Source organism: Taudactylus pleione, unplaced genomic scaffold (assembly GCF_031769625.1).
Source record: "Taudactylus pleione unplaced genomic scaffold, aTauple2 ptg000842l, whole genome shotgun sequence".
In the NCBI taxonomy this organism is placed as follows: Eukaryota; Metazoa; Chordata; class Amphibia; order Anura; family Myobatrachidae; genus Taudactylus; species Taudactylus pleione.
Window position 1 is genome coordinate 3,155,816 of NW_028285244.1, and position 16,127 is coordinate 3,171,942.

Sequence of the window (16,127 nt, forward strand, 5' to 3'; positions counted from 1 at the left end):
GTGCGTGTAAAGAAGTAAGGTCTCTGTGGATGTGTGCACATCTATATACGCTGATGGACACACCCACTCTTTTCGTCTGTATGGTACTACTGGTAGAATGCTAGATGTAGGAAGTCAGACCTTTATGGATGGGATTTGTGTGGCGAATGTTGCTTCAGATTGGGCAAGAGCCCCAGCCATCCAACCAATCATGTGTCTCATTCAGTACACACCTTCAGCCTGAGTTGCTTGGGTGCCTAGAACAGAGGCCCTGATTCAGAGCCGGACGCTCTGACAGAGCGCTCGCTCTGAATCAGGGCGTTTTTTTTTTTTTTTTTTTTTTTTATTTAATGGAGCGGCCTTCTGGCCACTCGCATTGCTGTGGGTTGCCACCCACAGCTAATGCGAGCGGCCAGGATGATGGTTGCGATGGTCAAGACCATTGCGACCATCGGGCTTGCGACGAGACCCTTGTGGTAGGGTCTCGTGGCCGCAAGCCCCAGAGAGCTTTCGGTTCTAACAGAGCTGAAAGTTCTCCCACTGTCATCACTTGTGATGTCAGTGGGGCTGCCCCCCCAGGCGATAGGCGTTCTCATGGGAACGCCTTCGTCTGGGCAGCCACCCCCCGGCCCGCCCACCAAAGAGGGCGTGCTGTCACTCCAACATCGACAGCACGCCCCTTTTGGTGCGAGACCCAGAGCGACTGCCCGGCGCTATGCGGGTCTCGCGCATGCGCACGACTGAGCCGGCTCCGTCATGCGCATGCGCTCTGGGCCACCATCGCCCCGGTTGCGAGCGCTCAGTGCTTGCGACCGGGTCTGAATCAGACCCAGAGTGCAGACTTCCAGACACATTATCTGTACTCTCAAGGATGATGTGCTGCATGCATCAGGGGCTAATTTGGAGGAGGGTGGGGGGGGGGGGGGTCATCCCAAAGTAGAAAACCCCCTTCTACTGTAAACTGTGTATGTTTTATAGCCTACGCACTTGTCTATATAAATTGAGTGTGCTTCTAAAATAGGTTTTAAGTGCTGAATATTTCACACAGTACTGCGTGTTGCACAATGATTAAAAAAAAGTAAATTATATATTTATTACATACTAGGTATTTTAACAATTTGAAAAGTTGGGCAGCACAGACAGTGTAATGGTTAGCATTACTACGGCCCTAACTGTGTGGAGTTTGTATATTCTCCCTGTGCTTGCGTGGGTTTCCTTCAGGTGCTCCGGTTTCACGCCAAAAATATACTGGTAGGTTAATTGGCTCCCCACAAAATTGACCATAGTGTGTATGTGTGTGAGCTCCACTGGGGCAGGGACAGATGTGAATGGTAAGATATTCTCTGTGAAGCGCTGCGGAATGTGTGCGCTATATAAATAACTGGCAATAAATATATAATAAAATAAAAGTGCATTTAATTGCACCAAAGAGAGATTTCCAAAGTAATTTATCTATATAATAAGCTAGAAAGCGTGTCTGTCTGTTTGTCCTTTATGCATCGCCAGAGTTTTGAACCTACTACACCAAATTTGACAGGGTAATGTAGTTTGGCCAGGATTAGGTTTTTGCCTAGGTTTGAATTTTGTCAGGGCCACACACTGTCACACAATCCTTAAAAATGGGGAGACTTATACTACACAGGTTCCAGGGCTGGAAAAAACCTGTGCGAAAGCTACAAAAGTATCCTTATAACCTCAGTCTGAGCAAATGTCAAACTTTATGATTCATGCAAGTTCATATTAAATACAGAGTTAGGGGCCTATTCATCATCTGAGGCCGTGTGGCCTCCGATTAAGTAATGATTTTGCTGCGAGGGATACTTGACACCAGAGCAATTCAACATTGTATCCAACTCACAGCAGGGGAAACTTGACTCCGGAGCAATTCATCATTATTCTGGTGAGGGAACAGCTGCTCCGAAAAGCAAAACTCCGAAAACTATTTTTCAGAGTTTGCTGAATATCAGGGGGTCCTATCAGAACCCTGATAATAGGTTACCGGGTCAATCGTTTCCGCATGGTTACCGGACCATTTATTGTTTGATAAATCGTCACCCTATTCCTTTTTATAATAAGAGTCGGGATTCCGACGCTGGGAAGTAGACCGTCTGCATCCCGTACGGCGGGTTGCTAATTACATCCCATATTAGTCCTCTGTGTTTGCATGCATGGGGGTAACTAGAACTTTGGGGGCCCCAGCAAGATCTTAAGTGTCCCCCCTTCTCCCCCCTGCCCAGAGGTAAAAAACCCCCAAAAAACACATTTGCCCCCACACAGAAACCATTCGCGTTATGCCAAACAGAGGCAATTCAGGTTATGTCACACAGTAGTACCTCTTATACACATGCCACACAGTAATGCCACTTACACATTATACCACGCAACAATGCCATTTACAGATTATGCCACATAGTAGTTTTTCCCCATATAACTCTTTCCACACAAAAGTAGTGCCCCTTACACATTATGCCACACAGTAATGCCCCTAACACATTATGTTCCAACCCCCCAGCAACTCACCTCCCACTGTCCCTCCAGCATCCTCTCGCCTCCCCCTGTGTGCCATTAGCAGCCAGCAGGTGTGTATTTGGGGCAAGGCCGCCAGCTAATTACAGCTGGTGCACCGGTAGCCAGCGCAGCTGCAATTTGATTCTGGCGCCGGTTGCAAGACAATTGGAGGTTGTGGACCGGCAGCCAATCAGGAGTCGCTACTGCTGATCGGCTGCCGGTCCGCGAGCTCTGATTGCCTTGAGACAGACTGCACTGTCTCTCTCTGCCTGCCGGTGCGCCAGCTGTAATAAGCTGCGGCCCAGCACCAAATCAACACCGCTGACACCCGGGCCCCCCTGACTGGACCGGCCCACCTTGTGTGCGTGACTGGGTGCAGGGGGGAGCGTCGGGCCACAGAGGCAGCTTGGGCACCATAGTAGCCGCACCTCTTGCACCTTCGGTAGTTACCGCACTGTTTGCATGCATGTTGGCAAACAGTGGGGTCCTTTCAGGATCAGTGGAATGGGGTTATAGGCGCGGACAATGTAAACCAGGGGTTCCCAAATGTGGTCCTCAAAGCTCCCCAACAGTTCAGGCTTTAGAGATATCCATGGTTGAGCACAGGTGGTTAAATCAAATTGACTGATGTACTAATTAAGTCAGCTGTACTCAACCATGGATCTCTCTTAAAACCTTGAACTGTTTGGGTGTCTTGAGGACCGAGTTTAAAACCCTCTGATGTAAACAAAGGCTGCAGGTGTTCTTCAGGGTCTAGTCTTCAACCTGGGCAAACGCCGGGTATGCCAGCTAGTTTCTAATGTATGTCCCTTCGTCTGAGTAAAATGGCAAATAACCTAGAGTAGTTTCTGATTGATATAAAAGGATTTTCCACCTACGAAAAGCTTTAATTTATTGGTGTGTACATTGCAACTAAATTTTAGTTTTCTATCTTTTTTCCTATACTGTTCAGTGATGCCTATAAATCAACCTGCAGAGAGTCTTAGTTTTGTAACGCTGGGCACAACATAGAGCTGTTTTGTTCTGTGGATTCTATTATCTCTGTAACGGACACAGATATACAGTGCATCCGGAAAGTATTCACAACGCTTCACTATTTCCACATTTTATGTTACAGCCTTATTCCAAAATGGAATAAATTAATTTTTGGCCTCCAAAATTCTACACACAATACCCCATAATGACAACGTGTAAAAAATGTTTTTGTATTTTTGCAAATGTAATAAAAAAAAAAAAACCCCACTAGAAATTCACATGTACATAAGTATTCATGGCCTTTGCCATGAAGCTCAAAATTGAGATCCGGTGCATCCTGTTTCCACTGATCCTTGAGATGTTCCTACAGCTTAATTGGAGTACACCTGTGGTAAATTCAGTTGATTGGACATGATTTTGAAAGGCATGCACCTGTCTATATAAGGTCCCACACTTGACAGTGCATGTCAGAGCACAAACCAAGCATGAAGTCCAAGGAATTGTTTGTAGATCTCTGAGACAGGATTGTCTCGAGGCACAAATCAAGGGAGGGGTACAGAAAAATATCTGCTGCTTTGAAGGTCCCAATGAGCACAGTGGCCTCCATCATCCGTAAATGGAAGAAGTTCAGAACCACCAGGCTCTTCCTAGAGTTGGCCGGCCATCTAAACTGAGTGATCGGAGGAGAAGGGCCCTAGTCAGGGAGGTGACCAAGAACCCGATGGTCACTCTGTCAGAGCTACAGCAATCCTCTGTGGAGAGAGGAGAACCTCCCAGAAGGACAACTATCTCTGCAGCAATCCACCAATCAGCCCTGTATGGTAAAGTGGCCAGACTGAAGCCACTCCTTAGTAAAAAGCACATGGCAGCCCACCTGGTGTTTGCCAAAATGCACCTGAAGGACTCTCTGGTCTGATGAGACAAAGATTGAACTCTTAGGCGTGAATGCCAGGCGTTATGTTTGGCGCAAACCAGGCACCGCTCCTCACCAGGCCAATACCATCCCTACAGTGAAGCATGGTGGTGGCAGCATCATGCTGTGGGGATGTTTTTCAGCGGCAGGAACTGGGAGACTAGTCAGGATAGAGGGAAAAATGAATGCAGCAATGTACAGAGACATCCTGGATGAAAACCTGCTCCAGAGCGCTCTTGACCTCAGACTGGGGCAACGGTTCATCTTTCAGCAGGACAACGATCCTAAGCACACATCCAAGATATCAAAGGAGTGACTTCAGGACAACTCTGTGAATGTCACTGAGTGGCCCTGCCAGAGGTTCAGACTTGAATCCGATTGAACATCTCTGAAGAGATCTGAAAATGGCTGTGCACCGATGCTTCCCATCCAACCTGATGGAGCTTGAGAGGTGCTGCAAAGAGGAATGGGCAAAACTGCCCAAAGATAGGTGTGCCAAGCTTGTAACATCATATTCAAAAAGACTTGAGGCGGCACTCTGCTGAACATGCATCAATGTGCCCCCGTGCCTTCTGTCATAAATTAATGGATGAAAGAAATCAGTGGCACTTGGAGACTTTCAGCAAAAATATTTACTGTGTACCCAACACACAGCACATAGGGTTTATTATATATTAAACTTTTTACACGTTGTCATTATGGGGTATTATGTGTAGAATTTGGAGGACAAAAATGAATTTATTCAATTTTGGAATAAGGCTGTAACATAACAAAATGTGGAAAAAGTGAAGCATTGTGCATACTTTCTGTATAGACCAGAAGTTCCCAAACACGGTCCTCAAGGTACCCCCAACAGTTCAGGTTTTATTGATATACATGGTTGAACACAGATGGCCAAATCAAACTGATTGAGATACTAATTAAGTCACCTGTGGTCAAGCATGGATATCCTTAAAACCTGGACTGTAAGGCCCTTTTAACACAGAACGGTTTTGTCCAGACAAAAAAAAAAAATCCATGCGTAATGCCCTGTGTTTTGAATCTCTTTCCAATCTTTAGAACTGAAACCGTGGACGGCAGCCGGCCTAGTCAGTGATGATCACGGCTGTAACATGGCATCCGTGCCGTGTTCGTGCAGTGTGGAAGCCATAATGTATTTGCAACTTCCACTGAAGTTAAACAACTAAAGAAAACGTCCTTTTGCCGGGTGAACAAAACCGTTGTGTGTGAAATAGCCTTTAGGATGCCTGGAGGACCAAGTTTGCTGAAAAGCACAGAAACAAGACCGAAATCTAATGCAAGTTTAGTGGGTGTGAGCTGGCCTTTACAGGATATTTTAAATTGATTTGTTGCCCAAAGAAGATCAGATTATGTAAACATATGAAGTTTCCTATCAGTGGATAAATGTACAGTCACACAGTTTAAAATTAATAAACTTTTTACTATTTAAACCAGCTAGAAAGTTTTTTTTTCCATATTCGTTTGTCCTTCTAAAACCCTTTTTATATGCATGTGAAAAACAGCCAACAGTGGTTTATACCGCATATAGGAATCATAGTAAATGTGTTTTTTTTTCTTTCTATTTTTTTACAGTTACAATAAAATCAGACACTGAAAAAGGTAAGATATTCAGCAGCTATTGTTTATCCACTTGTACTGTGTAAGCCTGCAGATAAGAAAATGCATGTACAGTATATTTGTCCTCAAATGGTAAAAATATTTGCCAACAGCAGTGGGAAACTAGTAGCAATTAAATTTCCTGAGAATTTTTTAAAAAAACTCCTCTCTGTGTCTCTGTCTCTGTGTCTCTCTCTCTCTCTCTCTCTCGGCTTCATTCAGAGGCGGCCGTACGGTCTACGACCGCACGGCCGCCTCGATGTTTGTCCAGTGCGCATGCGCACGAGGGAGCCGGCTCCTTCGTGCGCATGCGTGAGACCCGCTACGACCGCTGATTGACAGCTCGCCCCGTTTGGAAGGCGGGCCGGGGGGGGTGGCAGCCCAAACGGAGGCATTCCTATGGGAACTAGTGATGTCAGTGGAGAGCTTCCGGCTGACAGAGCCAGAAGCTCTCTGGGGCTTACGACAAGTGAGACCCTACCCTAGGGTCTCGTCGTAAGCCCCGATGGTCGCGATGGTCTATGACCATCGCGACCATCACCCGAGCGGCCGTTAGAGCTGTGGGTGTAAACCCACAGCCTAACGACCGAAACAGAGGCGGCCGGTCAGGATGCAAGCGGCCGCCCAGTTTCTGAGCGACCGCTTGCATCCTCCGACCGCCTCTGAATGAGGGCCTTTGTCTGGACCTCATTCAGAGGCGGTCGCAAGAAGCGGTCGCTCTCTCTGAGGGTGGGCGCTTCTTCTTTTTTTTTTTTTTTTTTATTGGTGCGGCCTCCTGGTCGCAAGCTAAGCTGTGGGTTAGCTTGCTCTTTCGCCTGCTCGCTTTCTCGCGCTCTTTCGTCTGCTCTTTCTCTCTCGCGCGCTCGCTCTGTCACGCGCTCTCTTTGTCGTCTCTCTCTCGCGCTCGCTCTGTCATGCGCTCACTTTGTCGTCTCTCTCTCTTTCTCGTTCCTTTTCTTTCTCTTCTACTCTTTCCTCATGTATGTTAGCCTGTGACAGTTACTCCCAGTAATGGTTTTGCTGCAGCCGTCTCGTCTTGTTAATGTGGCATACACACACTAAGCTGGAGGTTTACAAACACTCTATAACTTGAACATATTCATGGATGATAAATGTGTAGAATATATTTAATGTTCTTGCCCGAAGCTACAAAAATGTAAATACTTTAATTGGCAAATTAATCAAAATGAGACCTTTTAAATCCTAATTCATGCTGATCAGTGGTAGGCAAGCCGGGGCTCTGCAATTCTTGGGGTATCTACATGGCTGTCGAGGAATGCTGGAATTTATAGTTCCAGTTCTATTAGAGAGTTGCTGGTTCTTCAGGGCTTATTAGTAGTTATAAAAGAAACAAATAATCTGTGATGAGTTGTGTTCTACTAACTTTTGTTTTACTATTCTAGCGATCTACTTGGTGTTTTTCCACCTGTTTTTTATAATGTTTGTGTGGTCGTATTGGAAGACAATATTTTCATGTCCAGCTAAACCATCCAAAGAGGTAACTACCCTGGGCAGAGTGTTTGTTTATATGTTATGCTGTAAGCCTGTTTATAGTACCACTGTTTAGATGTTATACTGTAAGCCTTATATAGTACCACTGTTTATACAGTCTTACAGCATAACATATAAACAGTGGTACTATATACAGTCTTACAGCATAACATATATAGTACCACTGTTTATATGTTGTGCTGTAAGCCTGTATATAGTACCACTGTTTAGATGTTATGCTGTAAGCCTGTATATAGTACCACTGTTTAGATGTTATGCTGTAAGCCTGTATATAGTACCATTGTTTAGATGTTATGCTGTAAGCCTGTATATAGTACCACTGTTCAGATGTTATGCTGTAAGCCTGTATATAGTACCACTGTTTAGATGTTATGCTGTAAACCTGTATATAGTACCACTGTTTAGATGTTATGCTGTAAACCTGTATATAGTAGGGATGTGCAGGCTCGGATAGGTTCGAGTTTGCACGTGGAGTTCGGTTTTTTCCCTCCAAAAAAACTGAACTCAGAAAGAGGCAAAACGTCATCTTGCATGGACGAACATCATCATTCCTGGACTTTTGTCCAGGAATGATGATGTTCGTCCATGCAAGATGACGTTTTGCCTCTTTCTGAGTTCCGTTTTTTTGGAGGGAAAAAACCGAACTCCACGTGCAAACTCGAACCTATCCGAGCCTGCACATCCCTAATATATAGTACCACTGTTCTGTAATGTCAGCTGATGTCATGTATGCAGCATAGAAGCACAGGATGATGCTGTGATAATACAAATGTCACGCATCCTATAGCTAAATGCATGTGTACGCACAAGTGGTTATGTTCACAGCGCTTTACCAGTAAAATGGATCTGCTTTCTAAAGTTTTTGTTTTTGCATGTTGAATGTATTTAAATAGAAAGTAACTTCCAAAAAGATAATGCAGCTCAGCCTGAATGTGAGGAAAGTGCCGTACACCTGTGCTCCATAGGGCGCGATTCCCATGCTGTGTATTCTACCCTAAATTTTGTTACTTTTTCCTCAATTTTGCTTCTTGGCTGACATATAGGGGCTCTATTTACTATAGTCTGCATTTAAAATGTGGTTGTAGTGTGATATTTTCGCTTTGCGAATTTAGGAAATATCACAGGGATTTATCATAATTCCCTTGCAGGGACGGAGCTTGTGATAAAGCTCTGTCCCTGCGAATCCCCTCAGTCCTTGCAAATCTTTTTTTGAAAAAAACACAATGAGAAGGTGCCCGTGTGTATGCTGCCGCTGCCAGTTTTCTTCCTCAGTTTTGCATCTATTTTCGTATTAGTATTTGTGTGGCAAAGAAATTGGTATTAAGTAAAAAATGAAGTGTAACGATGCACGGCTTGGGTCACTCATAACGCACCTGTCATTTGCCTTTTTACCCCAGATTGTGCTACATTTTACCTTTTACACGATTGCGCTGCTCTTTCCTCCCTCCTCCCGTTGCGCTGCTCTTTCCTCCCGTTGCGCTGCTCTTTCCTCCCGTTGCGCTGCTCTTTCCTCCCGTTGCGCTGCTCTTTCCTCCCGTTGCGCTGCTCTTTCCTCCCGTTGCGCTGCTCTTTCCTCCCGTTGCGCTGCTCTTTCCTCCCGTTGCGCTGCTCTTTCCTTATTTTTGCGTCTTACTTTGCTTATAGTGTACTGGATACTTAAGATTAGTGTGTTTGTGTGGATAAAGGTGCCCACACACATAGCGATCTGCACACAATCCCATGATGTGTACGATTTCCCCTGAACCCTCCCCCGGCAGCTCCCCGGTAATCCTACACACGATTTGGAGTAAAAAATGTCCAATCTGACATAAGATCTATCGTGCATCCAGTGCATTGTGTCCCAGATTGGCAAATCTGCCCTACAGCACGGCAGATCTGAAGATGTGATCTACGACGAGCGGGGACGCGCATCGTGCTTGTGAGTGGACACGCACGATTTGGGCATATTTTACACTTTGTCGTCACGATTCGTCGAAATCGGGCAAATCGTATAAAATCGCTATTTGTGTGGGCACCTTAAGTCGCAAAATCCATTGCGCGCTGAGAGGGCAGTTTGATGTGAATTGAGGACTGGCGTATGTACTTTAGATAATTAAAGACACAAAGGAGCTCCTGCATTAGCCCGTATGGAGGCTTGTACGTGTACCTGTGAGCGGTTTGCCCCATACGTCTGCTTTGATACTCGTCATCACCCTCATTAGGGTACACTTGCTCCAGCTCTATCCTTGGTGTGAAAGACATGTCTGACTACAGGCGTATTTCTGCTTCCAGCCAACCGGGCATATTGTGAAATTCGTCAACATGACTTTACTGAATATTACCTACATGAGAGCGCCCCGTTACAGCCAGGCCCGCTGAGAGCCGCGGCAGGCCCGGGTAATAGGGGGCGTGGCCTATTCGCGGGAGGCGTGGCCACGCCCCCTTCCCGAAAGAAAAAAAAAAGATTTACAGCTCCGCGCTCTGGGCCCCCTCAGCCCTGCTCAAAGCCAGGGGAGGCGTGATCAGTGTGATCGCTCCCCCCACAGGCTTAGGAGACTGCTGTGGCTGCTGCTCAGCAGCCACAGCAGTCTCCACTGCAGCTCTGCACACGCCGTGTGCTGGGCTGCTGTGAGGGAGGGGGAGCGGCGCCGGACCCGGGCCCCCTGCCGGGCCCCTCAGGAAGCCCGGGCCCCGGTAATCTGTACCCGCTCCCCCCACCCTCTCGGCGCCCCTGGTTACAGCCCAATTACGCCCCATCTGTATCCAGTGGAGATGGTATTTAAATGCATATAATTCTGCACCCCCTGTGTTTGCAGCCGCTTGGTACCGGGGCATGCACAATGGGAAAACGCGCAGGTTACATTTGGCAAAATAACGTTCAACTCTGCGTCATCCCTAAATAACTGATCAGTAATGGTTCTAGCCGCTGCTATCTTAAGTATGAAGTTTCCATGCAAAAGGGAATAAAACTTAGTGTACCTGTTGCCTATATAAGGTAGAGGTTGCCGTTTGTGTGTTATATAATGTGACTGCATGATCTCACTAATGCAGGCCCATAGAGAACCGTTCATGGCCCTGGTATTGTCATAGGAGGTGTGGCTTAGGGGAAAAAAAAATATTTGCAGCGGGGCTGACTGCTGAACAGAGGGGCACAGTGAGCCCCTCAGCCAGCGGCAAATCCAGTGTGATCGCTCCCCCACCCCAGCACAGGCAGAGCACACTGCTGCTCCTCAGCTGCATCAGCCTCCCTAGCCTCACTGCAGCCCAGCACACAGAAAGGTTTGCTGGGCTGCGGAGAGAGGGTGGACAATAAGCAGCCCTCCAGCTGTTGTTTGTTGCAAGGCATGGTGGGATGTGTAGTTCAGTTTTAGTATGGTCAAATAGCAAAACTGTGGCAAGGCATTAAGGGATGTGTAGTTCTACAACAGCTGAGGGGCCACTTATTGCCCACCCCTCGGCTAACGGGTAAGAGGGGGGGAGGCGACCCATGCCCTTCCAACAAGCCTGGGTAATTAGGATTCTGCCCCCGTGCACTAATGTCACTGGTTCATAGTGAATGGATAGGCTGCAATGTCTACAATTTTGGTATACAGACAAAATGGCTGCCTTCACCGTGTCAAGTCAACAGGTACACTTTTAAATGGTTTCTGATTTAGACATGAGCTCAGAAACGTATTTGTATGTCTTCTCAATATATTGTTACCTTACCAGGTGATGCTGCAAAAAATATGAGATATGGTAAGAACTTACCCTTGTTATCTCTATTTCTACGAAGTCCATAGGGTTCCACAGGATACCTTGGGGTATAGGTGTGACGTCAGTCGCAGGGCACCAAAGAGTTAAGCTTTCAGCCTCCCAGGATGCACTAGGTCCCCCTCCTATACCCCGCCCCCGGGCCAAGGCACCTCAGTTAGTTACCAAGCCATAGGCCGGAGGAGGAGAAGGAAGAGAGAGAACAAAGATCTGGACACATACAAGAATCACATTCTCACCAGAGGGAGACGGAAAACCGGTGACCAGAGCAAAGCCCATCTGCAGCACAGGTGCGACAGGGCGGGAGTCCTGTGGAACCCTATGGACTTCGTAGAAATAGAGATAACAAGGGTAAGTTCTTACCATATCTCATATTTTCTACTTCAGGGTCCATAGGGTATCCACAGGATACCTTGGGGATGTCCCAAAGCAGTATCCTTTAAGGGTGGGGACGCTCCTGTGCAGAAAGGAGAATCCGCCGCCCGAAGGAAGCATCCTGAGAGGCGAAGGTGTCAAACCTGTAATACCTCACGAAGGTATGGACAGAAGACCACGTAGCAGCCTTGCAGATCTGAACTGCCGAGGCACCACGTCGAGCTGCCCACGAAGGACCCACAGACCTAGTGGAATGAGCCTTCAGAGAAGGAGGGACCGGTAGGCCTTCATGAAGATAAGCTTCAGAAATAGCCATACGGATCCAGGCTGCCAAAGTTTGCTTTGAAGCAGGCCAACCCTTTTTACGGAAGCCAAAGAGGACAAACAAAGCGTCCGACTTCCTAAACGAAGAAGTGCGGTCAACATAAGTCCTTAAGGCCCGCACAACATCCAATGAGGCCTCACCCACGGAAAGACCCGGTGAGTTAAAGGCCGGAACAACTATTTCCTCGTTAATATGAAACTGGGAAATAACTTTGGGAAGAAACTCGGGCCGAGTGCGGAGCACTGCCCTGTTCCCATAAAAAACCAAGAAAGGGGGTCTACAAGAAAGAGCCCCTAACTCAGAAACACGTCTGGCCGAAGCAATGGCCAGAAGGAAAACAGTCTTAGCTGTTAGCCATTTAAGATCCACTGAGCCCAGTGGTTCAAACGGCGGTCCTTGGAGAGCCCTCAGGACCACAGCCAAATCCCAAGGCGCCACAGGTGGAACAAAGGGCGGCTGAATGCGGAGAACACCCTGCATAAAGGTGCGCACATCCGGGATTGTAGCAATCCTACGGTGAAACCAGACAGATAGGGCCGAAACCTGTACCTTCAAAGAAGCAAGGCGAAGCCCATGATCTAGTCCCGCTTGCAGGAAGGCGAGAATCCGAGACAGACGAAACTCCCGCGGTGCATAACCTCTCGGTCGACACCACTGGAAGAACGTATGCCACACGCGATGGTATATCCTCGCGGAAGACGGTTTCCGAGCTCGTAACATGGTACGCACCACAGAGCTGGAAAACCCCCGGGACCTCAGCATGGCCGTCTCAACAGCCACGCCGTCAAAGACAGCCGAGTCAGGTCCGGGTGAAGGCAAGGACCCTGAGACAGAAGGTCCGGTCGTAGCGGCAACCGCAGAGGAATGTCCACGGACAGACCCTGAAGGTCTGAGAACCAGTGCCGTCTGGGCCACGCGGGAGCTATCAACAGGAGCGTCCCTCCTTCCTGTTTGAATTTCCGGATTACCCGTGGAAGAAGGGAGACCGGAGGGAACAGGTATGCGAACCGGAACGTCCACCGGACGGACAGAGCATCCACCAGAGACGCCCCTTTGTCTCTTGTGCGAGACCCGTACACCGGCAACTTGTTGTTGTGCCGGGACGCCATGAGGTCGATTTCTGGAAGACCCCACCTGTCCACCAGTAGTTGAAAAACGTCCGGGTGCAGGGACCATTCCCCCGGATGAACGTCCTGGCGACTTAGAAAGTCCGCCTCCCAATTGAGCACTCCCGGGATGAAGACCGCTGATATGGCCGGAAGATTGCGCTCCGCCCAAACCAGGATCCGAGAGACCTCTACGAGAGCCGCCCGACTGCGAGTTCCTCCTTGCCTGTTTATGTAGGCCACGGTGGTAGCGTTGTCCGACTGGACCTGCACCGGGCGACCCTGGAGAAACCGCTGTGCCTGCTGGAGAGCATTGAAGACCGCACGGAGTTCCAAGATATTTATTGGAAGCTCCGCTTCTGTCGGCGTCCACCTGCCCTGGAACAAGTGTGGACCCGAAACTGCTCCCCAGCCCCGAAGACTGGCGTCCGTTGTCAACAGGACCCAATTTGGAACCCAGAACGGACGTCCCTTGTTGAGGTGGGTCGTCTGTAACCACCACGTAAGGGACAGGCGAACCTCCTGGGTGAGCACAATCGTCTGGGACTTCAGAGACTGAGTCAGCCCGTTCCACTTGGACAGGATCAGGTGCTGCAGAGGTCTGGAGTGAAACTGGGCGTATTCCACCATGTCGAACACCGACACCATGGAGCCCAGTAACCTCATCGCCGAGTGTAAGGACACCCGGCGGCTGTGCAGACAACTGCGCACCCTTGACTGTAAAGCAGAGATCTTGTCCTCCGTCACGAAGATCCTTTGCTGTCCCGAGTCCAATAAGGCTCCAAGATGCAGAATCCTCCGAGACGGGATTAGAGTGGACTTCTGCCAGTTGATTAGCCAGCCGTGCCGTTGCAGCAGTGCAATGGTCAGGTCCAAGTGGCGTAACAGGAGCTCTGGAGATCCTGCCACCAATAACAGGTCGTCCAAATACGGCAACATGCGGACTCCCTGCAGCCGCAGAGAAGCCGCCATGACCGCCATCACCTTGGTGAAAACACGTGGTGCTGTTGCCAGGCCAAAAGGTAACGCCCGAAACTGGAAGTGGTCGCTGCTGATTGCAAACCTGAGGAACTGTTGATGGCGCCAAAGAATAGGGACATGCAGGTAAGCGTCCTGTATGTCCAATGACACCAAGTAGTCCCCAGGTTCCAGCGCCAGAATGATGGACCGTAGGGTCTCCATCCGAAACTTCGGGACCCGCAAAGACTTGTTGAGTGCTTTGAGGTTGAGTATCGGACGATATGACCCATTGGGTTTCTGTACCAAAAATAGATTTGAATAGAAACCCTGGCCCCTCTGGGAGAATGGAACCGCCACTATAACTCCAGCCTGGAGCATAGTGTGCAATACCTTCCGCAGCTCCGTAGCCTTGTTCCGGTCTGATGGGAGACCCGTGGTGAAGAAGCGAGCCGGGGGTCTGTGCCGGAAGGAGAGGGCGTATCCGTGGGAAACCACCTCCAGAACCCAAGTGTCTGTCGTAGTGGTCGACCAACACTGGGCGAACTGTAGCAGGCGGCCTCCCACCCTGGGATCCCCCAAAGGGAGGCCCGGACCGTCAGGCCGCAGGCTTGTCATCTGGCTTGGGGGCCGGACGTCTGGTACTCCATGCCTGCTTCCGGGGCTTGACCGATTTCTTAGGGCCAGCCTGTCGAGGAAACGACTGTGGTTTGGGCCTGCCCTGGGCCCTAGATGACCGAAAGGACGATGGTCCCGAACCAGAAGGAGCAGCGGCCGACGGGAGACAGGCAGATTTGGCTGCCGCCAGCGTGGCCACAATCTTATCCAGATCCGGACCGAAGAGAACTTCTCCGGTAAACGGCAACGCTTCCAGACCTTTCTTGGAATCTGCGTCCGCCTTCCAGGATCGCAGCCACAAGGTGCGACGAGCAGCTACCGCTGCTGAAGAAATTCTAGACACCAGAGTACTAATGTCTAGAGCCGCCTCGTTGATGTAGGTGGCCGAATCACGGAGATTGCCAATCAACTCCGCCTGATCGGCCGGACAGTCGGATTCAAAAGAAGCCTCTAATGAATCCGCCCAGCGCTCCATCGCTCTGGCAACCCAGCAAATGGCCATAGCCGGCCGTGCTGCCCCCCCTGCAAGGGAATAAGCGGACTTCAGGCAGATTTCTACCTTGCGGTCCGTAGCATCCTTAAGGGAGGACATGGATGGCATCGGCAATGTGGCACTACGGACAAGACGGGTCACGTGAGAATCCACCTGTGGAGGGGATTCCCACTTAGCAAAATAATTATCCGCGAACGGATAAGCCACCGCCAGGCGTCTCTGCGGCTGGTATCTTTTGCCAGGTTGTTTCCACGCCTCCTCTAAATGGTCCTACCAACTGACCCGAAAGAGGAAAGACTGTGGCATCGCCCTTCACATCTTTGAAAAAGGCATACTTAGATTTAGCCGCTGGGGGAACTTCGTCCTCAATCACCAAGGCTGTGCGGACCGCCCGAATAAGTCCAGGAATATATACTTTGGACTTAGCATCAGCGTCCTTAGTATGGAGAGGTTCCTGATCGTAAGGATCTAGAATCTCCCCATCATCAGACGTCCCTTCGTCATCCTCATAAGGAGCGGACAGAGACGCCACCGGCCTTTTATGAGACCGCATCACAGACTCCCCTTGCAACACATCCGACAAGTGCTGTACAGAACTTGTCAGGGAGTTAACCCACGCTGGCTCCTGAGAACCCGGGAGCGGGGAAATAGGGAGACTGTGGGGTACCACCAATTGTCGTGGGAACCCCTGCATGGGTGACGACACCACAGACTGCTGGGACAAACCCATCGGAGTAAACGCGGGCTGCGGAGCTAACTGGCCCACTAAAGCTGTTAACGCCTGAGCGAAACAAGCCCAGGGCGGCTCCTGTACCGGTGCTGTAACCGTAATAGGCCGCGCCATGGACAAACACTGCCGGCAAAGGCCCTCCGCGCTACCCTCCCCCTCCGCTAACGGTACTTTGCACGTGGTACACTGTAGCCGGAGGGGAAAATCACTTTCAGACATGATGGCACCACGTATGTGACCTCTCTCACCAATTAAGTATTAAATAGGCGAGAGACCACCCTGCAGCA

At 49.2% G+C, this 16,127-nt stretch overlaps 1 protein-coding gene across 3 annotated transcripts in view; it reads left to right on the plus strand.

The window, feature by feature from the left end:
* The window catches only part of ZDHHC20 (zDHHC palmitoyltransferase 20), a 103,890-nt gene that overhangs the window by 53,823 nt on the left and 33,940 nt on the right, over window positions 1-16,127 (plus strand). For all 3 annotated transcript variants that reach the window (XM_088458579.1, XM_088458580.1, XM_088458578.1), the window contains exons 2-3: window positions 5,969-5,995; window positions 7,396-7,490. In XM_088458579.1, the coding sequence (XP_088314705.1) occupies window positions 7,431-7,490 (60 nt within the window). In that variant the 5' untranslated portion in view covers window positions 5,969-5,995; window positions 7,396-7,430. The remainder of the gene's footprint in view (window positions 1-5,968; window positions 5,996-7,395; window positions 7,491-16,127) is intronic.